The sequence below is a fragment of the Arabidopsis thaliana genome, chromosome 3 (genome assembly GCF_000001735.4).
Source record: "Arabidopsis thaliana chromosome 3, partial sequence".
In the NCBI taxonomy this organism is placed as follows: Eukaryota; Viridiplantae; Streptophyta; class Magnoliopsida; order Brassicales; family Brassicaceae; genus Arabidopsis; species Arabidopsis thaliana.
This window is the reverse complement of record NC_003074.8, coordinates 19,406,237-19,430,371: the sequence shown is the minus strand read 5'-3', so window position 1 is coordinate 19,430,371 and position 24,135 is coordinate 19,406,237. Positions and strand designations below refer to the sequence as shown.

The following is a 24,135-nucleotide window of genomic DNA, read 5'->3' as shown; positions in this document are numbered from 1 at the left end:
TCTATAAAGCAATCTTGTAATTGTCAAGTTTGATATTTTGCTCTAACATGCTTCTTTTCAAGAGATACGTATAATCGAATCATAACTTAAAACAATTTAAGTACTTATCGGATTCCTAATCTCTTCTTCCACCTTAATAATACAGCTCGAAACTTTATACAAAATACGAAAAACGGTGTAACAAATCATGTATGAATATTGATTAGATTAATGATTCTGTTATGCGATTGAACTACAATAACAGATTCAATATAGCAGACTTTTCCAAAAATTGATGACAAATAAACGATCATGACTCAAAAGAAATTGCTCAAACTGTTATGATTAAGAACACATGGATTCATCAGTTACATGAAATGGATTGAAATCAGTAAATCTCTTTAATCTGATAAAACCCTAATTTTACAAACCCTCTTTGGATGTGGTTGCAGTAGCGGCGGTGTCGAAGTCATCGGGGTCTTTGGTTGGGTCAGATTTGTCGATTGAGGAGCGGAATTTATCGAGGAAAGGCTTGAAAGCGATCTCTATGGCTAACCATCCTAACGCCATCGCTGCGACCACCACAGTCGCCTGTTTCGCTCCCGAAGTTTTTCCCATCGCTGCGTCGTCGTCTTGTTCGCGTGTCGGTGGTATCAACCGATGGTTTAAGATCGGGAGATGGGTTTTACTAGGATGTTTAAAATGGGCCGGTTTGGGCTTCTCATTGGATAAAGATAGTTTGTTTGTTAAACTATGGCCCAACTTTTTATCCGTCTATTGGTTAATTAATACAAACTTTTTATATAATTGTAAATATAATTGAAAGGATCCCTATTTTATTTTCTTGGGAATATATATATGGAAAAAAACAATCAATAGAATTAGATAAATAGTTCAATATATCAACAATTTCTTTTTTGTTAGGATAAGGAACTTTTACCTTTTTTCTAATATAGTTACAAATTGTGTTTTTTTTTTTCTTAATTTATTATCAAATTTCTTTTTTACTTATATATAACCTCCTTTTTCATATAGAGTTATTAACTTTTTCATTTTCTCAGTAAATGTATTAACAAATTTAGACTTAATACATGAAGACATCTAATATTTTTATTGATATGTGTCGTGAACTCGTGACATGTTAGTTAGTAATTTTTATAAAAAAAATTTAGATAGGTTAAAATTATTTGATATGTGTAGGGGTGTCAATGGGTCAAAATTTATTGGTCAACTCAACTCAACCCATAAACCCTAATGAGTTGAAAATTTTGACTCAAATGAGTTGATGGGTCAAATGAGTTGATGAGTCAATTGGTTTGATGAGTAAAATGAGTTGGGTTGTAATGATTAATGGTTTCAATGGTTTACCCAATTAACCCATCAAGTTTTGTAAAATTGAATTAAACCAACTAAAATTTCTAAATCAATGTCAATTTAAGTCTAACCAACACATCTAAACCAATTTAATAAAATTAATATTTTTCCAAATTTCTTAAATATACATGCGATGAAATTGAGAAAAAGTAAACTCGTAAATTTTCCACCAAAAAACATAAACCCGTGATTTTCCCGCCAAAAACGTAAATCCGTGATTTTCTCGCCAAAAACGTAAACCCGTGATTTTTCCGCCAAAAACGTAAACCCCTGATTTTTCCGCCAAAAACGTAAACCAGAGATTTTCCCGCCAAAAACGTAAATCCATAATTTCCCGCCAAAAACGGAAACCCGTAATTTTTCCGCCAAAAACGTAAACCCATAATTTTTTTCCAAAAACGTAAACCCGTGATTTTCCCACCAAAAACGTAAACCCGTGATTTTCCCGCCAAAAACGTAAACCCGAGATTTTTCCGCCAAAAACATAAACCCGTGGTTTTCCCGCCAAAAACGTAAACTCGTAATTTTGACGCTAAAAACGTAAACTCGTAATTTTCTCGCCAAAAAACGTAAACTCGTAATTTTTCCACCAAAAACGTAAACCCGTGATTTTCCCACCAAAAACGTAAACCCGTGATTTTCCCACCAAAAACGTAAACCCGTGATTTTCCCACCAAAAACGTAAACCCAAGATTTTCCCATAAAAAACGTAAACCCATAAAAAGTAGAATCCGTAAATATCCTAAGTTTGATGATAATGAATTAATAATGATAATTATTTATTATTATTTTATAATAGTAATTAAGTAAATTATTAATTAAATGGGTTAACCCATTTAACAACTCAACCCATCAAATTAAATGAGTTATGAGTTGACCCAACCCATTTAACAAAATGAGTTGAGTTAACACATAACTCATTTAACTCTAAACTCATTTGATTATGAGTTGGGTTGAGTTGGGTTACCCATTTTGACACCTCTAAATATGTGTCTCTAGCCTCTACTATTTTTAAAAACTAAATTTTATATAATAAATTTTTTTATCTTAATAATAACCAAGTTGAACATATTTTAGTTCTAAAATTAACTACTCGGTTTAATATTAAACTTTAGACCAGGACATGCCGGATAACATGGTCTTAGTGTTGTCGTACGTCACCATTAGAGTTTCAATTTGCATAATACAAGGTGGTTGACCCAATAAAAGAAATTTGATTCAATTTCGATATAAACAGGTTTGTTTTGGTTCAGTTTTACCTATTACTTTTTATTTTGTCCAATCCCAAAACTATTATTTCAAAGACAAATTGGAGAAGAAACAAAAAAAAACTAATGGTTGGACAAAAGATTATTATATATCAATTTCACCACAAAAAACTTAGCATTAAAATATTCGAAATGGACAGCGACGAATTCAAACCTTCGTGTTAATTGTCTCCGGCGACTATGAATTCTAAAATCTTCCACTTTGCCTAAAATATCAATACATCACATTCATCCTAGCCTTATCCACTCTTTCTTGGAAATTCTGGTCTGGTTTCCCTTCAGCAATTCAATTAACTTCATCAAACCGACCGGTTCAAACAATCATCTAGAAATTCTATTTTATTGTTAGACTAGATCATGAAATTTTGACCGAGTCAGCACACATAAAATCTGGTACTTGACGTGGTTTAGTTAACCCAACAAAGTTGTTTTGGTTAAACGGATTTATTGACAAACGTGTTTCGGTTCACTCACTAAAAAACCCGGTTAGGTAGATACTACTTCATTGACAACAAACGAAGCATCCTTTAATTTCAAAACCGCGTTTTAATCAGACTTTTCCTTTTTTATTTTCAGTTCTAATGTTTAAAACTTTCCTTTTCTTTTTCTCCATATTTGACTCGTCAATATAAATACAATTGTAACAAACAGATTTTGATCAAAAGATTTTACTTTTCTCAATTCCTTTCAACTTTCAAAATCGAAGATCTCTTAAGCCATGAACGATCTTCTCTCCGGCTCGTTTAAAACCTCCGTCGCGGACGGTTCATCGCCGCCGCACTCACACAACATCGAGATGTCAAAAGCGAAAGTCTCCGGCGGAAGTTGCCACGGTGGTAACAACCTAGACACGTTCTTCCTCGACGTGGAGGTTGTAAACGAAGACCTTAAAGAGCTAGATCGTCTCTGTCACAACCTCCGATCGAGCAACGAACAGAGCAAGACGCTTCATAACGCTAACGCGGTGAAGGAGCTGAAGAAGAAGATGGACGCTGACGTCACTGCTGCGCTTAAGACGGCGAGGCGCTTGAAAGGAAACCTCGAGGCTTTAGATCGGGCTAATGAAGTCAACCGAAGTTTACCGGAAAGTGGACCGGGTTCGTCGTCGGACCGGCAAAGAACTTCGGTGGTTAACGGGTTGAGGAAGAAGCTGAAGGATGAGATGGAAAAATTTAGTCGAGTGAGAGAAACGATCACGAATGAGTACAAAGAGACGGTTGGGAGAATGTGCTTCACCGTCACCGGCGAATATCCCGACGAAGCTACCCTCGAGCGTCTCATCTCCACAGGTAATAATTTTTTCCAATTCTTTCTTAACAATTTTTTTGGTCAATTTCAAAATTCAAATTCTAAACGTTAAAGAGCAAGAAAATAGCGCAAGTTGTTAAACCTTTTTAAGAAATTGTTAGTTTATAATTTGGTTAAATCATGATATTGATATAAATTGGAATTATATTGTAGGTGAAAGTGAAACATTTTTGCAGAAAGCGATTCAAGAACAAGGTCGTGGTAGGATTTTGGACACTATTAACGAGATACAGGAGAGGCACGACGCAGTGAAAGATATTGAGAAGAGTTTGAATGAGTTGCACCAAGTGTTTCTTGATATGGCTGTGTTGGTTGAGCATCAGGGTGCACAGCTTGATGACATTGAAGGCAACGTCAAACGAGCTAACTCGCTTGTTCGGTCTGGTGCGGACCGGCTTGTTAAGGCACGGTTTTATCAGAAGAACACACGGAAGTGGACTTGCTTTGCCATTTTGCTATTGCTCATTATTGTGGTTTTAATTGTGGTGTTTACTGTTAAGCCTTGGGAGAGTAATGGTGGGGGAGGTGGAGGTGCACCTCGTCAAGCTACTCCGGTTCAAGCTCAGCCACCGCCACCTCCGGCTGTGAATCGGCGGCTACTACGCTAAATAATTTTTTTTTTGAGGTTCCCTCTGTCTATGCATGAGCATATCTATGTTTTGAAGATTGTTTTTTATTTTACAGTATTTTGTCTTTAATGTTTTTGTAATGTTTTGGTTGGTTAAACTCTGTGTATATATAATGCGATCACCACATTTCTTTGTTTTATTATGGAACGATTTGCTTATTTTTTACAATCGACTTAAGTTAATTTGACCGTCTATGATATTATTATTCGGAGAGATCTATCAAAATCGATGGTCAAAATGAATTTCCAGAGAATATGGAAATTAAAAAAATTGAAATATATATCAAATATTATCATACTTAAGTATAGATTATTTACAGTTATCTCTATAGTATTATTTACATTTATATTTATTTTAAATTATGAAACTTAGATTAATTTGTTCTCTATATAAATAATTTAGACAATTATTCTTATGGGAGTCTTTTTTTTTTTTTCACTGAAATGTTGCCTTTCATTGATACCAAATTCTTATGGGAGTCTAACAGTAATTATTCATAAATACTTTTATCTTCGTACTCCCATAATTTATCGAACCATATTGGGCCGTGGGAAAAGCCGATTAGTCATACAAAGCGTAAGAAAAAAAAAAGTTTCATTGTGTTGTGCCATTGTTTCACTTTCTCTCGCAATGGCGTCATTGAAGATGATAGGCAAGTCAAAATTAGGAATCACTCAAAATAAATTTCTTCGATTGATTCTCTTTTTTCTAATGTACAAGATTCTGTGTAACTCAACTGTTGTTTCTTTTGCTTTTCTTTTGATGTGTTTGTGTAAGATCAGACATAGCCGTTAACTTCACAGGTTAGTTGAGGCATTTCCACAAACACTTTGTGAACATGTCCTTCTCTGATCAATTTATTGCACAGACCATATTAATTCTTTAGTCTAATTGAAACAGATGGGATGTTCAAAGGACTTTACCATGGCAAGAACTGTCATGTTCCGGATATTGCCACTGTCTTGAACCGGGCTTGGTCTGCTGGAGTCGATAGAATCATAGTTGAGTCACTCCTTATTGATTCTTTTTGTTTGAATGATTACAAGTGATAGACTTTGAGTAATTCAGATTCCAATTTTCCTGAATAGGTAACTGGTGGGTCATTGGAAGAATCAAGAGAAGCTCTTGCAATTGCAGAGACTGATGGTTTGTTTGTTTTATAGATCTTTTTTTCAGAAAGTTTTTAGTCTTTTAGAAGTTTTTGATTGATGTACATTTTTTGCAGGTAGGCTGTTTTGCACTGTTGGTGTTCATCCAACTAGATGCAATGTCAGTTTTTTTGCTTTACATACTCGAGAGTTTCTTGAAATCTAAATTATAATCTTCTGTTTGGATTGTTCTTTAATGTTATGTTTTGTTGTTTATCCATTAGGAGTTTGAAGAGAGTGGTGATCCGGAGAAGCATTACCAGGCTCTTTTTTCATTAGCCAAAGAAGGAATGCAGAAAGGGAAGGTGCTATTTCTTCTGCTCTAGTAGATACTTTGAATTGCTTTAGTATCGCTTTCGTGTTGATCGTAATCAAAACCATTCACTGAACACTCTTGTACTTTATGATCGATTTAGGTGGTAGCAATTGGTGAATGTGGATTGGATTATGACAGGCTTCAATTTTGCTCAGTTGATATCCAGAAGAAGTAAGTTTGATCATAAAAAGTTTCATGTTTACATTGTTTTCTTCTATTTGAAATATCTTCCTATGTTTTCTTTGTTGAGAAAGGTATTTTGAGAAGCAATTTGAACTAGCATATGCTACAAAGTTGCCAATGTTCCTACACATGCGAGCAGCTGCTGAAGATTTCTGTGAAATTGTTGAGAGAAACAAGAATAGGTGAACATGCAGGCTAATGATTTTTCGAGTTGTGTTTAGATAAACTTCCTGGATTGATTTTTTAGTCATCTTAATCCCATGATTCACTTTCAGGTTCACTGGAGGAGTTGCTCATTCATTTACTGGTAGTGCGTCGGACCGCGATAAGCTTCTCTCTTTCGATAAAATGTACCTTGGTAAAGACTTCCACTTTTTTTCTATTAGAGACTATGCCTGTAGGCTTTAACTCGCCTAGGCGTTTGTAGGATCAGATTTGGTCAGAATATCTTGAATTACTGTTCTGGTCTTTTGTTTTGCTGATGTGTATTCTATCTGCAGGTGTGAACGGGTGCTCGTTGAAAACAGCTGAGAATCTTGAGGTAATGAAAGGAATACCAGTAGAGAGAATGATGATCGAAACCGACTCTCCATATTGTGATATCAAGAACACACACGCCGGAATCAAGTTTGTAAAGTCGACTTGGCCTTCCAAGAAAAAAGAGAAGTATGATCAAGAGTCCCTTGTCAAAGGCCGTAATGAGCCTTGTTTAGTCAGGTGAGTGTAGCTTCTAGATTAAAATCTTGTCAAATCCATAAGCATATACAGTCTTCGAACAATTCTTAGGCAATCATTTTCTTCTCCAGGCAAGTCCTTGAAGTGGTGGCTGGCTACAAAGGACTTGGCGATCTAAATCAAGTTAGCTCAACCTTGTACCACAACACTTGCAGGCATGTTTTCTCTTTTTCGGTTTCACATAATTTCATGACAGAAATATGAAGAACTGTTCTAACGTAAAACGTTGTCTTGATGGCTTGTCAATATTTCTGCAGGGTCTTCTTCCCTCAGGACTTAGATTCTGCTGCAGATGCTCTGCTTTCCGGGCACCACGAGACCGACTAGCATTAATCGTGACAGAAATTTGCAGTTTACTGGAATCAAGATATGTTGTTACATTACACCATTTATGGATTAAAAACATTCTCAATAAAAATTACAAACAATCTCTTGTTTTCTATCTCATATATTGTCTTCTTCTTCAGCCTCACTAGAACAAAACAACACATTTATAAAGACAACAAAATTTTCATTTTTGGCACCTCGAGCAGATCAGTCTGAAACTTATCCGGAATCTATTGTGCTTTTGCTGCTTCATGCACTAACATTCGAAAGCACCTCGTTACTCTCTAGACTGGCCTCCTCGGTTTCTCCTTCTTCTACGGAAGGAGGAGACACAGTGGGTTTCTCTCTCTCTGAAGCCAAATTTAGCCTCAGCGCTCGTCCTTCAACTTCCTAAAAACCAAAACTAGTGAGTCTCAAAACCCAAACCACCCAACCAAACAAGAAGGGAGAAGAAGCCTTACCACGCCATTCATTGTAGCCAAAGCAGACTGAACATTTTCCGCTGACTCGAACGAGATGAAACCAAACCCCCTAGACCTCCCAGTATTTCTTTCATAGATAACTTTAGCACCAAGCACACCAGGTTGATCACCAAATGCATCCTTTAAACCTTGTGAGGTTAGATTCCAACCAAGGTTTCCTGCATATACCTTATGAGGACTATCAACATAACTCCGGTTATTATCACGGATTTTGGTTCTCATTACTTCGTTCTCACCGCCTCTCGGCACCTCCGGGAAGTTCACTTTCACCGTTCTACCACCAATTTGCTACAAACTCAACACACAAGAGATCAGAAACATTCTGAAGCTGAATCATCTTTGATCAAATGATGTGAACTTACAGAGCTGTTAAACATCTGCATCGCTTCTTTAGCTTCTTCAATGCTTCCCATTGTTACAAATCCAAATCCTCTGCTTCTATCAGTAACTTTATCATAAACAATCTACAACAGAGAACAATGCTAACAATTAGACAATCTTCATCCTAATTTTGCTTCACTGTCTCCAAATCGATTGATAGAATCGTATGAAGATTAGAGACGAACCTGAACATCGACGACAGTTCCAGCTTCTCCAAAAATCTGAGAGAGCTCAGAAGAAGTGATTGTGTAAGGTAAATTCCCAACGTAAAGCCTCCCTTCTTCACCACTCGCTTGCGTCGTCTGTTTTTCTTCCTCTACTTCTTCTTCACCTTCATCTCCTTCTTCTTCTACCTCTTCTTCTTCTTCTACTGATGCCTGGATTTCATCATCGGCGGAACTAGCTTCGGTTTCGGCGGCGCAGAAGAAGCGGTGGCGGCGGATATTTGAGTGGAGGATTAGTGGATTAGGGCAATTGGCAACGAGTTTGAAGGATTTTGGTGTAAAGCGATAGAAGAGTTGGGAATTGGAGTGGGAGGAGAGTAATGGATTAAAGGTAGCGGCGGAGGAAGCGGTGGCTGCGGCGGATACAGCCACGGCGGAGGAACAATAAGCTGACGACATTTTTCTAAAGAGGTTTGTGCCTTTGCCGCGTGGATGAGGAAGAGAGTGGATAAGATATACTGTATGTTCTTCTCAACGATTTTTGATGAAAGTTTTTCCTACATTTTTATAAAATGCATTTAACTTGAATTTTTTTATGAATCTTACCAAAAAAAATGGAACTGTTATGAATTTTTTTTTGAAAGATTTCTGTAAGATCCTAATTTCTAATCACAAAAATATAAAGCTGTGATGAAAATTTATTACTAATATATTTTGGTGATTATGTTACTAGTGTTGGACTGTTGGTAATGTTATATAAATGGTGAATTGTTGAAACTTGAAACTGTTATTGATAGCACCTATGAGCAAAAAAATGGTGAATTTCTCATATTGGTCAGGATTAGCAAAGAGAGAATTCTAAAGAATTTGGAGAAAATCAGATTAGGCACAAACATGATGGTCATTCTTCAAGTCCATTAAGCTGGAAATAATAACGTTCAATTTGTGTTTCTCTCCTTGTTTCTTGTGATTGTGAATCCATTATACAAGAGTTCAGTCTCCCTTAGATCCATCTATGTCTTTGTGTCTTAGATTGTAGATACTCATGCAACTATATTTTCTCCATCTGAAATTGGTTGGATCATACAAAGGATATTATGTGGTGAGTTGTGTAAATTTGTATTATACTATTCATAAAATCATCCAAAGAAACGAAATCTTTAACTTGTTTTTAAAACGATTACGACTTTGTAATGCTCTTTACTCAAAGGTTGGTCATGAAGCTCCAAACATTCGAGAAGACGAGATTGGTATGACATTTGAAAATAATTAATGATTTGCTTCATGTTGTGAATTGAAATCTATGATGTCATGTTGTGAATGAAATCTACAATCTCATACTGTAAACAGGAATCTCCTATCTCTTGTTGTCAATCAGAATCTACGATCTCATGACGAGAATTAGAATCTACTATCTCATGTTTAGAGCCGGACTGATAATTTTGAACGTTTACGTAAAGAAAAAAACCATGCTCTTTATATTTTTCTCGCAAATTTACTAATAATATAATATAAAAAAAATCATACTAAAACTTGATAAAACAACTTTTAAATCCATAAATAGTTTGTAAGAAAATAAAAACAATAGTCAATTTTTTTTTTTTGTTTTCAATTATTTTTCTTCAAAGCAACTTCTTCCATTTTGTCACTAAAATCACTTACCTTAATACCAATGGAATCCAAGCCAACATAAAAATAAATAACAATGGAATCAATCGAAATTAAAATTTTGTGCAAACGTCTTTTTGAATATAGTTTTATATTCATACAAAAAGAAGAAGAAAAAATTTGTTTTCGTTTTTTTTTTTCTAACCAAAATTTTACTAAAAATTCATTACCAATCCGCTTAATTAGTATTTATTAACTTTAAAGCTTAAAACTCATGTGATATGGTAAAAAAAAGACCAACAAAAAATGAATTAATAACAAATACCTATAATATTTTGTATTTTTACTCATCTCTTTTGATGATCTTAGCCATTGTTTGGGTAGCTTGAGTTGTGGACCGGGCATGCTCATGTTGTGAATTGGAATATCAAATATGCTATCCCATGTTGTTTAATGTTAGCAACTTGTTGGAATATCAACTCGAGATGACATGTGACTTCTCATCACATTTTGGCTTTTTTTTTATACTGTTTTTACTTTGTTTCTAAAACTGGATTTGGGTATATTGATGTTCTGAATTAGATGGATTATTTTCTTAGAGTTATGGACATTGTTGCCTTTACAGTTTACAGTATTTCCAATGCATAACCTACCACCTAGGGCTGCTTAATCTAGTAGTCCATTAGAAGATCTCTAAATGGACAGATTCGATCCAATACAGTAGCATCCAACAGAAAAGAAAAGACCCACCCAATCTGGTTTGGTTACGTCAGCTCAAAACAACTGAAAATTACAATTTAACAATCATATTGCAACGAGCCCAAAAAAATAATCATTTACATTATTTCTTTTTTCTGTTCACATTTTTATCACATGTTTACAGAATTATAAAATTCTCATGTCCCGGATTTAATTTGATCTCATTGACATGTTGGAAATTGTGATCCCAGCATTGTACATGCTACTTCCATCAATTTACCTGCAATATAATATAAATCATACAAATTATTAATTTTTTCAAACGGTTTGGTTTTTGTTTTATTAACAATAACAACGAAGGACTATTAAAATGATTGTTTCTAACTAATGCAAAAATAATATATTTAGAAATAAATAAAGAAAATTTTCTCTCTTTATTACAATATGATTATATGACTCATACTTGGCTTTAGAACAAAAAACAAAGAAAAAGGAACACTTTGTGATTTTCATTCACTTTAACATGGGATACTTTCGTCGGTGGATCATTAAGTAGTTATAAATCCTAATTATCTCCAAAATTTTGTATAATATTGTTGAAATTTTATATATTATATCAAAGTTTGTTAGAGAGACTTTGTCTCCATTCTCACACGTTTGTACTTTTTCCAAATCTCACTTGTTTACTTAGTACTCTCTCGTTGAAAGACTAATTGTATATGGACTAATCACCATTATCTTTCTATAACAATGATTTAGTTATCCATTTAATATGACAAAATCATAGAACATAAAAAATTCCCTAAGCGAGTGACTTTATAACTTTGTAATGGTGTCTATACCAAAACTTTTGTATTTTTGTAGTAGTGGTATGTATTTTTTTAATTTCTATAATTTGGGGTTAAAATGTCACGATCAAATAGGTAAGGACAAAAATTAATAGACTAAAGATTGATCAAAATTTGATTACCTCTTCTTGGTTTAGGTGCTTTCTTGACAACTGGAACGCCGGTTTTCTTCTCGACCGGAGTTTTTTCCTCCGGGAACAAAACACCGTCAATCCCTTGAACCGAAATCCGTCCATCGGTATAAATATCAGGATCGAACAAATAAGCCGAACCATCACCATGACCGAACTTAACCGAACCATCTGCCTCCTGAGCCTCTACTTTATGAGGAAACCGGAGTGAATCGTACCGGATTTTCCCAAACCGGCGTACAGAATTGTACATACTCTCTTCGGTTTGGTATTCCGGTATGATGTGATAATACATAATTTGCTCTGGAGCTCCCGGTTCGCTCAATTGGTCCGTGGTCAATTTAGCCATAGCTTCGTCGTTTGGTGCTAAAACGGTTAAAACGTAACCTTCCGACACGAGCCGACCCATCTCGGTGGCTAAAGAAGTGAGATTAACGAGAATATCTGCCATTTCATTGTAGCCACCGTAATGAAGAAGCGTGTGGATAAAATCTTTAACTTGAGCCTCTCCGTTGAAATGGTGGCGTGGCCCACCCGGTCCTGGTGCCGGAGCCGGAGCTAGTGACGGACCAGGTGACATTGCGTCGTAAACCGGAAGAACCGGTGGAGCTCCGGCGGGAATTGGTGCTGGCTTTTTCTTGAGACGGTGAGTTCTTGGATCAACCTCCGGTGCTCCTTCCGGTAATACGGCAGCGATTGAACGGAGACTACGACGGCGGTTGAAATCTTCTTGAACAGAACGTGGGATTAAAAGACGTTCGATTCCGTGGATGATTCCATCGGGACGAGTTAAATCATCGGGTTTGGTTATTTCAGCGGAGTTGACTTTTCCGTTGGTGAAATGGAGGTGGTCGTTGGAGAGAGTACGGTGGCTAACGACGGCGGAGGAGAATTGTGGAGAAGTGATTCTTTTGGGAAGAATGTGAAACATTAATAAAGATTGTAATGATTTGAGGTTTTTCGGTTGGAGTAAGAAAGATTTGAATTCAGGATCAAGATTTTTTTCTAAGGCATCGTTACGAGGAGCAAAGATTGTGATGTTGTGTTGACCAACAGCTTCTTCTAAGGTTTGGAGAAGAAGAGCTTTTTCGACGAGCTCTGCTAGTTCTGTGTAGTGTGAGTCAAGAAGAGCAACGAGGACGGAGTTTGAGTTTATTTGACCCGACCCGGGTTTATCGGGTAATGCGGTGGTAATGGAGATAGTGAGGAGGAGGAAGAAGAGAAGCTTGGAGAGATCATCCATGGTGGTGGTGGAGAAGAAAGTGTCGGCGAAATGAAGAATGGTTTTGAGTTTATTTATTTTTTGGTTAGTGAATAAGGAAAGAATTTGATATAGTGAGGTGATTGGTGATTGTGATGTTTCTTCTTCCTTTTGTTTTTTTTTAGTTGTGTATAATTTCATTTTTCTTATTATTAATAAACATTTTCTTCTTAATGATTTAATGGTTTTGGGTGGGTGGGTTTAATGCTTTCTCTAATTATAGTATTTATTTTGGGGAGGAGAAGTGGGTCTATAAGGGAAATAAATGTATGGTGACGTCGATAAAACATGAAGCCAAGAGTTGAGCTTTTCAGGGAATTAACAACAGCTCAGCTCTGTCTTTGTGTTTGAGCTTCATGTGTGTCGGTTACTCAAATGCACAAATTTCACGTTGCCTTCAAGTCAAAATCTTTCCGTTTTCGTCTTTTTCTATCTGTAATAAAATAAACAAAATTCTTAAGGAATGATAATTTCCGTAAAACCTAAATGTTAAGCAATTGTTTTTGTCAATTGGTCATCGTGATGGATGCAAATTCTAGTTGGTTCGTAGTAGACATAAATGAAATCGCATAAGAAATAAAAGAGATGTACTTATTATTGTCCTGTATTGGGGTATGTAGAACTATAATTATTTTTAAACACTAACATTATTAAGTGTCATACAAATTGTATATTAGTAGTATTAAAGAAAGACAAACAAAAAAAGAGTTAGACGGGCATGTCAAAACAAAGTGTCGGCGTGACCGTCAAAACTTCGAAGAAATTAGTTTTAACAAAAAAAAAGAAAAAGAAAACTTCTAAGGAATTAGCATGAAAATCTAATTAAAAATTTCAATGATATATTTATTTAAGTAACCTATAGTTTAATATGATTGTGATAGCCGCCTGGATGAGCTATTTACTATCCTTATTCCCTTTAGTTTGAAGCGAGTAAGCGACACTTAAAAAACAACAACCCCTTCTCAGAAATATTCTAAAGAGAGAATTATTTTCTTTATAAGAAATCATTGGTTTAACGTTGTGTTTGTTGAATCATAGAATCCTCGCCGGTGATCCTTCTAATATGTAATAACTCAGATAGCCAGATGTTCAGTTTGGCAAATCATACAATCTAGATCTAATCGTGTAACTTTACTGTTTTAGTCAAAAGTTGTTTCTATTTCATACGCAAACAACAACAACAAAAAACATTGCGTTTAGAATTTGTAAAACAATTTTTTATTAATTAATATATAGCGTAAACGCAAATTGTTCAAATTTTTATACGAAAAGAATCGAAGTTATACCTTTGCAAGATTATATATCGATTTCTAGGGACTAATATAAATTGTCATAGCTGAAGAAAAAACTAGGATTGTATGCAAAGATGTTTGTTATAGGGATTAGTATAATACGAAATATGCAACATACAAATTACAGCATATAGTTTTCAATTTGTTATATTCTTACAACAACGTGAAAATAAAAAAGTGGCTAAGGTTCTCATGGGAATATGTCAATTAGTGTTTACCGTTTACGCTAAGCCTTAATTAGAGTACACATCGCTTCCCTTACATGCTGTAGAACAAGAAACGACGACGTTTCGCTTACCGTTAGGTTCTTCATCGCCTTCAAACACATATACCTTTGTTTTCAAGCATCTATACAAGTCAAAAATAAAGTAAGCCGGCAAAATATAATTTTAGAAGAAAATAAACGTGCCTCCAAACAGCAGTTTATACACTGATCACGAATTTACTCTTGACGACCAGATACTTTTCAAAGTTTTAAATAATTGTTTCTTGATTAAAAACTTTGCCAAGAAACCCGTGACAAAATCTACTTCGAACTCATTAACTTCGAATTTATACACAATAGTAGGTTTCCTGAAAATTCATTTTGTTCTAACATGTACATCTGTAAATTATATAATTTTGATCTAATGGCTGGCCTAGTGAGTGAGAAGTTTTATGTTTATAATATAAAAGCTTTGATTTAAATCGTATATATAATAGATTGCCAGATTATATGGCCTAGCCTACAGTCTTGGATATACAGATACACAACAATTGGATCACTGATTCAACATTTGTGATAGTTAAGTTCGTCCAGTAAAATTTGGCATCTAATTATGTAAAGCAGTAAAAGGAATGTGATAGATGAAAAAAAAAAGTCTGTTTACTTGTTTATTAAAATAATGGAGTGAAAAAAGCAGCCCTTTGTCGAGGCTTTTCTTTATAGGAAAAAGAAAAATGGACTAAAAGCAATAGTTAAAGAAGAAACTGCTTCGGAAACTTCTCTGTTAGATGCGAACTATTTGGGTCAATTTTTGATACGGAAGATCTTACAATTCAGTATTAGATGCGATGCGAGTTCTCAATAAATCACTTTTATTTGTCTTTATTGGGACAACCATATGATTGCTTCATACCTTTAAAATTATTCGAAAATATAGAATACACGGTTTGTATGAATTTGATGCGTGATATTTTATGGATCATGGCATTTAATGGAACAACAGACATTTATATTTCAGACAGCTAACTGGTCTATGATCTGGGCACATGCACGTAATAAGACACAAGACAATCTGAAAACTAATGTTATTCACTGGATCGGAATACACTATACATTTCCTCTATTTAACCTAGACATAAATGGTGGAAAAAAAACTAGACATAAATTAAAAACTATATAAAAAAAATTAAAAACTATATGGCATATGTAACGATATGTATCGTTAGACTTATATATATCTAATATCGAAGTTATGTTGTTAAAATATCTACTCTATGCTGGCATGCATGCGCATTGATAATAGAGACTAGAGAGTATTAAATAAATTAACGAACTTTGACTACATATTGTTTATAATGTAATAGAAAAATATATAACTAATATATATGTAGAAACATACATGTTTTCTTTTAACAAAAATATAGACAAAACTAATTTTAGTCATGGATGAAAAAACGGTTTTTGGTAAAACGATGATATGCTACAAGAAGGAAGGAATGCATTTGTTTGCAAAGAAAAGAAAAAAGTGATGTAACTGTCTAAAATGGAGAGCGCTTAAATTCTACTTGTGGTGATGTCTTTTTACTCAAACTTGAAATTTATTAAGATGAAAAAAGTTACACAATCACGATTGAGAGATTTGAGATGAACCAATTTGGTATAGTCATTAATACAACAAGCATAATAATCACCCTCAGTGTTCAAAAATTATTCCTAGCTAGAGCATCCGCTATAGTGTTACAAATTCTATAGTGTTCAAATTCTACAAGTATGATAATGACGAAACCCTTCAAAGCGCAACTCCCACCAATGTATATCAACAACTATGGGTTGTCCATTCTGTAATCTTGTGTCTAATCGTAGAGGAGATGAACAAGTACTTGGAAATCCCATTCAAAATACACCCATCGGCCATCACTCTATTATGGTGTTATTTAGGAAAAAAAGAGTTAAGAATGTTAACGAGAGAAATACAGAAGAAAGGAACTTGTAGAAAATCTCCGACAATAGAAATGGTTTCCAACAAACTGGGCCGTAAGTGAATTTAACTACCGATCACCGGCCCACTATATATGCCTTGCAAAAACATGACTTCGTAGCCAAAAACAAAAACTTGGCACAGCACATGCTTAACGAGAATAAGAAGAACCTTCTATTCGATTAGTCCCATTTTACCCTCTGTGTATGTCGTCATGCTCACTAACTCTTCTTTTACAGGATGATGCAAATACTAGTATCTAGTACTATTTTATAAGAATTAAGAATATATGGTTGGATAAAAGTATGCATGTCGTCACGTTGTACTCGTCAGAAGATTAATATATTTTAAAAATCAAATGGCCAATTCCATACTCTCGTAAGCCACATTTTAATTTGGCCTATGACCCTTCGGGGTTTGTTCACGATAAACCTTTTGATTAATTTAAAATACCACGTTTCTAACAAATTGGTATTTTAGTATAGCATTTTACTGACTTTGTTCCATCCCAAATCTTTATCAAATCTTGAATGTTTAATAAGTCTTTAGGATTCTGCTGTCACTTTGCTTCAGAAAACATATTATTAGTACACACTTGACTTTTTGAAATATTAATGCTTTCATACGTACGTTGATGCAAAGATAACTTAAAAGTATTTAACCGTGATTTGTAGTTAACTGATTTTAAAAGGTACATCTTTGTGTTTGGTTTATCTGTCTCGACTCCCGAGTCTCTTCTTTTTCTTAAACAAGTTTTTATTCTTTGACCAAACAAATGCATGTACCAAAACACCAAACCAAAACGTAATGGTTCAATTATTAACTTTTTTTTTTCATGCAGGTTTTAATTTAATAACGAGAAATGAATAGATGATTCGGTATCATAAAAAAATGATGACTAATAATCAATGTAAATTTAATTAATCGTCTTAATAATTAGTTATTACGTCAGCCTGTTAATCACCAGACACAATCATAACTATAAATAATTAACTATGATAATTGTAACTAAGAAGAGCCAGCGCAACATATTACATCTGTATGTAAAACCCTTAATTAAGGCTTAATCTGAATCACAACAACACAATGCTTTAAACGAAAACAAAAATCACAAGAACCAAAATATAAAAGGTAATTAGCAATCACATTTTGTATATACACAAACAACACATTTATTTACAGGTCACAACAACAAAAATAAACCCTCAAGAAAAAAAAGAAGAAGGAAAATAATTGACCCTGGGGAAGACTTGAAAAGTTTAGCCCAGATTCAGATTCCGAAATTAAATTTACGAATTTCAAATCACAAAAACCCAAATGAATAAATTACACATTAAATTTTGTACAAAAAACCTTAAAGTCAAATAGTTGCCGCCATCTTCGAATTCGATTTAGCCTTGGAAGAATGTCTCCGGCGATACTCTTTGTTATTCCCCGACGGCTCCACCACATCCGCCGCGAATCTCACCTTCTTCTTCATCACCATTTTTTTCTGCGCTCCTGCCACACAAAAACAACAAAACTCCATAATCAATTTTAAAAATTTTAAGAGAATGAAATCGAGAAAATGCGGAGAGGGATTTTGTTCGTACGGATTTCGAATTCGAACTTGTCCATGTAATCGGAGAGAAGACGCTTGTGAAATTGACTCGCTAAGAACACAACGCTTCCTGAGACGGCGAAAACCGCCATGAAACCTAATGAACTCTCCATGTATATATATATCTCTCTCTCTCTCTAGGGTTTAATTATTTTTTTCTGTAATTATTAATAAATCGGAGATCGCGATCTGAAATTCTCCGGTAATCAACTGGAAAAAGAGAAGAAGAAGGTATTGGATTTGGGATCAGGGGACATGATCGGAGAAGAGAGACGGAGGAGGAGAGAGGAGGAGAGAAATGGAAGAAGCATTGCAAGAAAAACCAGAATTACAGAGAGGATTTGAGAACGACAAAGGTTTTTATATACACTGCCTTTTTTAAAAAAATCAATTTTAAGTAATTTTGCTTTTCTTATTTGGTCAACAAACAAACAACATTTTATTTATTTAATCGATGCGTCATGACCTTTTTATAAGTGTAAAAGCATCATTCATTATTAGTCACCTCTTCCTTTTTTTTTTTTTTTTGTTTTTGTCTAAATACAAGAACAATTTGAACTTCCTCTCTCAATTTTTTTTGTTTTCTCTCTCACTTTTTTTTACTATGTTCTAAATTATGTTTATAAATTTTGAGTCTTTTTATTGAATTAGATTCGGATTAAACAAAATTATATAGCACTCTATATTAGTTTATAAAATTTTTGTTGTTATAAATGATAGTCTATTATTTACTATATACAAATATTATTTTTATTAATATATAATTGAAAAACATCCAATATCAGATAATTTTCAAGTATTTGTGGGTGTGTCAATACCATACAATATATGTCAATTTGGGAATGATTTGCATTCGCAAATTGTGAAATTTGTATATCTTTCAAACTTAGTTTTCTTATTCTCTTGGTCAAAAGACAAAAATTCCTTTAAAAAGTAAAAAACTTTCAAAGTGATAATTTTCTTTTAAAATATTTTCCAAACAATATAATATTTAAACATACAAAGTTAGGTCTTTCTTTATTTTATTTTATTTTGTTTTTTTTTTCCTTTAAATTTTGATAAGGCGGGAAATCCTCAAAAGCTAGATTTTCCATGATAATACCAATATTATTTACTTATATTTTTTTCTATCATCAACTTGCTTTTCTGTTTTCTTGCCACATTTGTGATTTATATTCGGAAACACCAAAAATTTTAAACCAGAATCTATTATACAAAATGAGATATACAATAAGTCTATAACTGCCAAGTCTTATATATAGAATGATATAATTTCATATTTATCCAACGAGTGAAGGATATGAAGTGTGCTTTCTATATCAAAGATGAAATGATTTTCATAGGATAACATAAAAATAAAGAGAGATGAGGAAAGCCAAGATATAATAGATATGATTGGTCTTGACATGTGGTTCCAACAACCTCTATTACCGGTTTGCTGACAGATGGTGGTGGGTTCGGTCTGATTCTTTCTTTCTTTCTTTTTTTCTTTTTTGAAACTTGTCAGTTTGGGGAAAATATATGAACCAGAGAAAATTAAATATATGAACCAGACAAAAAAGATTCTAACCATTTTATGTCATCCAAATTACATATGACCCAAAACATGATTGGAATCGCTCGGTATATCATTTATAACCAATTCGAATAAATTTGTATAATGGTTTGGTAGTTTAGAAAAGTTGTACTAGTGTCGTTTTTGTTTGCTTCAATTAGGAAGTTTAGAAACATCAAAATTATTATTTGAATACGTTTTCTTTCTGTCGACTAGTTGAACCGGTTTCTAAGGCTAAATGTTCTGGTTTTGGGGTATATTGCAGTCACAAATTAATGACCTAATGAGCGATTCTACGTGTACAGAGTTGCATCACTCGAATTTTACATTAGATAAGGTTAAAATAAAGCAGAGGCGGTGGTTCGGATAGAGTAAGAGGGCCAGGCCTTCTCTAATTAGTCGAAGCGGTTTTTGGCAATTTTACTTAATTAGATCAAATCAGCGATTCTAGGGTTTCTTGGTCTGGTTTTGTTCGGCGATTACTTGAGTTTCACGTTTTTGGTTAGGATTTGTTACGGGAGATTCAACAAGTTAAAGGATTGCCACTGACTCTGCAAATTTTGAGTTCCTATAAACACGATTAGTTCATAACTGGATTAGCAAACAATTTTTGTTTCTTTTGTGGGTACGGGGCATATAAGCCCATTAATAATTGTGTCCTCATGTGTTAGGAAATCATAATAATTCTATATAAGGAGAATGGATCATCAGAAGAAACACAAACCCTAAACGGAAGAAGTTCCTTTCTTACGATGCAAGGAACAGAATATCTGGCTTGTACTCGGAGAGAAACGTCCGTTGTTCAGCTCCGAGAGAGGCAAGGTTGGAAGGAAAGTACTGATATGGGAATCACCAAACAGGGACTGGTTATACAAAGGAGGAAGAAAACAGAAAAGTCCCAGGCTACAATTTCTCACTACAGTGAAAAAGTGTCCAATGTTATTGGGGATTCTTCTGAATCAAGCAATCCATCGACTGCTATCAGTTCTTCTAACATTGGTTTTCAGCTCCTAAAGAAGCATGGCTGGAAGGAAGGAACTGGTCTAGGAATCACTGAACAAGGTATATTGGTGCCTCTACAAGCAGAACCAAAACATAACAAACAAGGACTAGGAGCTGAAAAACCAGCCAAGAGAAAACCGGCACAGCCTCAGGATACAGCTTTTGAAGAAGTATCAAAGAAGAGCAAGAAACTTTCTAAGAAATTAGTGAAGATGATCGAGCACGAAAAACGATTGGCGGAAAACGAATTTGAACGAGCCTTCCGCAGGGAGTTCTGGCCTGATAATGTATAACTAGATTTTCTCATTTTGTTCTTATTGTTTAGAGACAAATATAAGAGGTCTACTAATATAAATCTTGTTACCAAATTTCTAAAGCAATAACAAAGAAATAAGCTACTATATGTAGAAATCTTAATGTAGATTTAGATAGCTTAATATAGATATGATGTACAACAAAGGGTCCATAGCTCAGTGGTAGAGCATTTGACTGCAGATCAAGAGGTCACCGGTTCGAACCCGGTTGGGCCCTCATTTTTTTTAAATTTTTTTCCATAAACCTCTGCCAAATCTTAAGTTATACTATTCTTTGATAATAATTATCAAAAGAAGTTCAAAACTTTATAATGCCTATATGAGGAAGGGAAGAAAAATCGTGAAGAATGTTCATATACCAATTCACTCATGAGAAAGAGAAGAACAGTCTCCAAAATATATTCAGAGAATCCAAGAACTGTTATCATCTTTCACCTTTGATTCCTCTGACCATATCTGCTTCACCTTCTCCCACACCAAATCTCCTCCCTGCAGATTTTAATTCAGTCTCATTCAATCTAAGCTACTTAATGGAGCTCATCTTCAAGAATCTGATCATACCTTTGAAGTAAATTCGACAGTCGTTTTGCAGCATTGGCTTTCATCCTCTGCCAAACGAAACAAACGATCAAATGTTATATTTAAAATCTTAGGACTTGCTCATATTAGTTATGAAAGATCATATTGCAAATATTGGTGTTGTGTTTACCGCATTGCTCCCACTTATCAAACTTCACTATCCATTTGCCAGGAATGGTGTCTGTTACCAGAACCTGATCTACCCAAACCCAAAACTTCTTCCCTCTTTTGTCACCATAACACTTCTTCAGCTCATCAATGGTGTCTCTCAGAGATTTTTCTGCACCTGATGGATGAAAAAGGACAGCAGCATGGAGCTGAAAATGTTCCAAGAAAGAGGAATTAGTCCAGTGGAGACATAAAGATGGATTCTAGCTATTAGCATCTAAGTTACTCACACATGAATCTTTGAAGCTGGCTATGTATGTCTCATAGTTCTTGATCTCACCGCGTCTCAATCTCTCGTAGAACAAGTAGAATCTCACAACCTCGTGACCAGGATTCACATTGTCCATCTTACGATCCAAGAATTCCGAAACATCTCTTGGAGATAGATCGGGACCAAGATTAAAATGTCCGATGGCTTGAATAATCCCATCAGCACACCTCTCGGTTGAATGTATAACCTTAAGGTTGTTCAACGCATTTTCAGAACGCCACTTCAATAGCTCTTCTTGGGAATTGCTCACCTTCACAAAACACATAGACAAACTAGTCAGCTTCCTTCGGTAAGAATGGCGAGAGTGTGATGATGGAACATTGTTACCATAACACCGTGAACATCAGGAATGCTAAATAGTTCAGCATCATGTTCAGAGTCACCACAAGCAAGAGTATTGACCGGGAATATTCCTTCAGCCTGCAGCTTCTTGAGAAGATACTCAAGCGCTTCTCCTTTTCCTGCACCACGCGGTATAACATCGACATTCTTTCCCCAACTGTAAATTATCTTGACATCCAACTGAAAAGATAAAAGAACATTACCAACATCACAAACAATTTGGCTTCAAGAAACAAAAGACCCACAAAAAGATAACAAGTAAACACTTAACGCCACGTTTCTCCAGCAATTGTGATAGTTCCTTGGTCAATGCCTCACCTTTACCTTCATCAATGTAAAAGCTGACCTTGTGTAGCCTCTGCTCAGTTTTTGGCTGAAGAGTTAACTCAGGGAACTTGCTAGTTTCTTCCAAGACTATTTCCCGGTTCCATTTACAGCTGTTCAAGGATTCAACCCAAGCATGATCAGGAACCATGGAGTTACCAAATGCTATCTCAGTTCCTATTGATGTAATAATGATATCAGGAGTCAACAAAGGTTTCTCTTTTCTCAATTCTTTATAAAGAACAGGTGATCTTGCTGTAGAGAAGACAAGAAGAGAGTCACGGCGATAAGCGTATTCCCACAATGAATTGAACCTGAGAAGAGAGAGGTTCTCATGATCTTGATGATCAACCTGTTAAAACACGAATCACAACATCAATAAACTATGAAAATGCAAACAGAGAGGGAGTTAAAAGAATCAGATCCTACCATGGTGTGATCAAGGTCTGAGACGATCATGAGAGGAGGATGAGAAATCAGCCGCTCCATGGTTACTATATAAATAGGTACAGAGGCAAAATCCATTATTAAATGAAATCACTATTGTTGCTATTTAGAGATATGGGTTTTGTTCATAACATTGAAACAATTGGTAAAGAGAGCAAAACATAGATAAGGAGCAGTACAAGATTCTCTTCTTAACTTGGGACAAATGCAGATTCTATGACTTGAGAGATAAATGTATAAACCCAGTTCCTTCAATGACAGATTAAAAGAATCGATTTTGATACCAATTCCAAGCATACAGAAGATTATATATAAGTGAGAAGAATCACAAAACCTTGTGTAAATCGCTTCTTCTGCAAGTTGAGAGAGAAAAGAAAAAAGTTTTGTTTTTTCTGGAGAAGAAGAAGAAGAAGAAGGAGAAGGAGAATAACACTCACACACACTATTCCGCGTGTTGGACGTATAGCGATAGTTCAAGGACCACGTAGTTAATGCCGCCCCATCCACCCATAAAGCCAAAAATCAACGGTCAGGATCTTTTAAGCATTAAAAAGAGGAAAGAATATTTGTTTCTCTATTGTTCGTTTCTGTTAGTTCAGAGTATCTACAATAGAAGAAAAGATTGGTCTTTTCAGTTTCTCCTCCCAAAGTCAAAATATTGCCATAACTTTTTCTTTTAATAGACCAAGTTTGGAACTTTAAGCTTCTTTAAAGATAATGTATATATTTAGGTCTTGATAACGGAGTCTTAAAACTTTTGGGGACTTTCTTTGAACATATTACTAATTAATTGAATACCCTTGGGAATATGTGGACACTATTGAAAGTTGATAATTTGAACTGTATTAACAGAACTATAATAACAAGCTTAAAGAATAAATAGATTTCTAAATAGAAAAGAAAAAGAAAGAATGTGAAATTCATGAATTATAACACAAGTAGTACAATGGCCCATTACAGTTCTTTTGGGCCGTGTAGCATCAATTCAGATTGTTTGCATGTTTTTTAAACAGAGCCAAACCTAAGCAATTTAGGATTCTATTCTTGAATTGTTTCTCCTTTTTCTTGTTAATAGGAAACTAGGGCATATAATATTATCCTAAACACTTTGAATCATCAAGTAATCTCATTCTTTAGTAATGTTAAATTTCGTTTTTTTTTGTCTTTGACAGGTAACCATGCAACTGTATACAATAAGATCGATCGATTGACATAGG

General features: G+C 34.7%; 8 protein-coding genes, 1 non-coding gene and 1 pseudogene across 18 annotated transcripts; 4 read left to right on the top strand and 6 right to left on the bottom strand.

The window, feature by feature from the left end:
• Positions 1-112: 112 nt before the first annotated feature.
• OEP7 (outer envelope membrane protein 7) lies at positions 113-686 on the bottom strand. Its single transcript, NM_115102.3, has one exon. It carries the CDS (start codon positions 595-597, stop codon positions 403-405), a length of 195 nt encoding a protein of 64 aa, NP_190810.1. The 5' UTR covers positions 598-686; the 3' UTR covers positions 113-402.
• A 765-nt stretch (positions 687-1,451) lies between these two features.
• Positions 1,452-2,072, bottom strand: AT3G52410 (annotated as a pseudogene; the record flags this gene model as incomplete). Its single annotated transcript has 1 exon — positions 1,452-2,072.
• Positions 2,073-3,141: 1,069 nt separating this feature from the next.
• On the top strand, positions 3,142-4,740 carry SYP122 (syntaxin of plants 122). Its single transcript, NM_115100.3, has 2 exons — positions 3,142-3,910; positions 4,083-4,740. Exons 1-2 carry the CDS (start codon positions 3,340-3,342, stop codon positions 4,535-4,537), a joined length of 1,026 nt encoding a protein of 341 aa, NP_190808.1. The 5' UTR covers positions 3,142-3,339; the 3' UTR covers positions 4,538-4,740.
• Positions 4,741-5,114: 374 nt separating this feature from the next.
• Positions 5,115-7,384, top strand: AT3G52390 (TatD related DNase; the record flags this gene model as incomplete). Of its 2 annotated transcripts, none has more annotated exons than NM_115099.5 (12): positions 5,115-5,210; positions 5,341-5,361; positions 5,459-5,559; positions 5,647-5,704; positions 5,784-5,827; positions 5,931-6,011; positions 6,123-6,193; positions 6,277-6,387; positions 6,481-6,563; positions 6,706-6,922; positions 7,012-7,095; positions 7,198-7,384. In NM_115099.5, 12 exons carry the CDS (start codon positions 5,189-5,191, stop codon positions 7,265-7,267), a joined length of 963 nt encoding a protein of 320 aa, NP_190807.3. In that variant the 3' UTR covers positions 7,268-7,384. The 2 variants fall into 2 exon arrangements, with proteins under 2 accessions (NP_190807.3, NP_974418.1); NM_202689.2 differs by having other exon boundaries at positions 5,189-5,214; positions 5,336-5,361.
• CP33 (chloroplast RNA-binding protein 33) lies at positions 7,275-8,975 on the bottom strand. The gene is made up of 4 exons (NM_115098.3): positions 8,316-8,975; positions 8,112-8,213; positions 7,729-8,037; positions 7,275-7,657 (listed from the first exon to the last, which is right to left on the bottom strand). The coding sequence occupies exons 1-4, from the start codon at positions 8,751-8,753 to the stop codon at positions 7,517-7,519; spliced, it is 990 nt and encodes a 329-aa protein (NP_190806.1). The 5' UTR covers positions 8,754-8,975; the 3' UTR covers positions 7,275-7,516.
• A 1,483-nt stretch (positions 8,976-10,458) lies between these two features.
• FLA15 (FASCICLIN-like arabinogalactan protein 15 precursor) lies at positions 10,459-13,000 on the bottom strand. Of its 2 annotated transcripts, none has more exons than NM_001339573.1 (2): positions 11,572-13,000; positions 10,459-10,881 (listed from the first exon to the last, which is right to left on the bottom strand). In NM_001339573.1, exons 1-2 carry the CDS (start codon positions 12,980-12,982, stop codon positions 10,823-10,825), a joined length of 1,470 nt encoding a protein of 489 aa, NP_001325578.1. In that variant the 5' UTR covers positions 12,983-13,000; the 3' UTR covers positions 10,459-10,822. The 2 variants fall into 2 exon arrangements, with proteins under 2 accessions (NP_001325578.1, NP_190805.1); NM_115097.3 differs by having other exon boundaries at positions 10,485-10,881; positions 11,572-12,971.
• Positions 13,001-17,313: 4,313 nt separating this feature from the next.
• On the bottom strand, positions 17,314-18,353 carry AT3G52360 (uncharacterized protein). The gene is made up of 2 exons (NM_115096.2): positions 17,909-18,353; positions 17,314-17,816 (listed from the first exon to the last, which is right to left on the bottom strand). Exons 1-2 carry the CDS (start codon positions 18,027-18,029, stop codon positions 17,677-17,679), a joined length of 261 nt encoding a protein of 86 aa, NP_566965.1. The 5' UTR covers positions 18,030-18,353; the 3' UTR covers positions 17,314-17,676.
• A 1,870-nt stretch (positions 18,354-20,223) lies between these two features.
• On the top strand, positions 20,224-20,766 carry AT3G52350 (D111/G-patch domain-containing protein; the record flags this gene model as incomplete). Its single annotated transcript, NM_115095.1, has 1 exon — positions 20,224-20,766. The coding sequence occupies one exon, from the start codon at positions 20,224-20,226 to the stop codon at positions 20,764-20,766; it is 543 nt and encodes a 180-aa protein (NP_190803.1).
• Positions 20,767-20,914: 148 nt separating this feature from the next.
• On the bottom strand, positions 20,915-23,519 carry SPP2 (sucrose-6F-phosphate phosphohydrolase 2; the record flags this gene model as incomplete). Of its 7 annotated transcripts, NM_115094.4 has the most annotated exons (9): positions 23,253-23,519; positions 23,098-23,167; positions 22,901-22,965; positions 22,419-22,823; positions 22,133-22,327; positions 21,765-22,055; positions 21,497-21,683; positions 21,349-21,395; positions 21,037-21,276 (listed from the first exon to the last, which is right to left on the bottom strand). In NM_115094.4, exons 3-9 carry the CDS (start codon positions 22,958-22,960, stop codon positions 21,190-21,192), a joined length of 1,272 nt encoding a protein of 423 aa, NP_566964.1. In that variant the 5' UTR covers positions 22,961-22,965; positions 23,098-23,167; positions 23,253-23,519. The 7 variants fall into 7 exon arrangements, with proteins under 7 accessions (NP_974417.1, NP_001030846.1, NP_566964.1 ...); NM_202688.2 differs by lacking the exon at positions 23,098-23,167 and having other exon boundaries at positions 20,915-21,276; NM_001035769.3 differs by having other exon boundaries at positions 21,034-21,276; positions 23,115-23,349.
• Positions 20,933-21,004, top strand: AT3G52345. The gene has a single exon. It is a non-coding gene; the product is annotated as a tRNA-Cys (tRNA).
• Positions 23,520-24,135: the final 616 nt, after the last annotated feature.

Excerpts from the sequence above, each read along its gene's own strand:
- OEP7 (NM_115102.3), bottom strand. The coding sequence starts at position 597 with ATGGGAAAAACTTCGGGAGCGAAACAGGCGACTGTGGTGGTCGCAGCG.
- SYP122 (NM_115100.3), top strand. The coding sequence starts at position 3,340 with ATGAACGATCTTCTCTCCGGCTCGTTTAAAACCTCCGTCGCGGACGGT. Across the intron at positions 3,911-4,082 it reads CGAGCGTCTCATCTCCACAG|GTGAAAGTGAAACATTTTTG; the intron begins GTAATAATTTTT and ends ATTATATTGTAG.
- CP33 (NM_115098.3), bottom strand. The coding sequence starts at position 8,753 with ATGTCGTCAGCTTATTGTTCCTCCGCCGTGGCTGTATCCGCCGCAGCC. Across the intron at positions 8,214-8,315 it reads GAACTGTCGTCGATGTTCAG|ATTGTTTATGATAAAGTTAC; the intron begins GTTCGTCTCTAA and ends TCTCTGTTGTAG. Across the intron at positions 8,038-8,111 it reads TGCAGATGTTTAACAGCTCT|CAAATTGGTGGTAGAACGGT; the intron begins GTAAGTTCACAT and ends TTGAGTTTGTAG.
- FLA15 (NM_001339573.1), bottom strand. The coding sequence starts at position 12,982 with ATGAAATTATACACAACTAAAAAAAAACAAAAGGAAGAAGAAACATCA. Across the intron at positions 10,882-11,571 it reads AGCACCTAAACCAAGAAGAG|GTAAATTGATGGAAGTAGCA; the intron begins GTAATCAAATTT and ends ATTATATTGCAG.
- AT3G52360 (NM_115096.2), bottom strand. The coding sequence starts at position 18,029 with ATGGAGAGTTCATTAGGTTTCATGGCGGTTTTCGCCGTCTCAGGAAGC. Across the intron at positions 17,817-17,908 it reads CAAGTTCGAATTCGAAATCC|GAGCGCAGAAAAAAATGGTG; the intron begins GTACGAACAAAA and ends TTTGTGTGGCAG.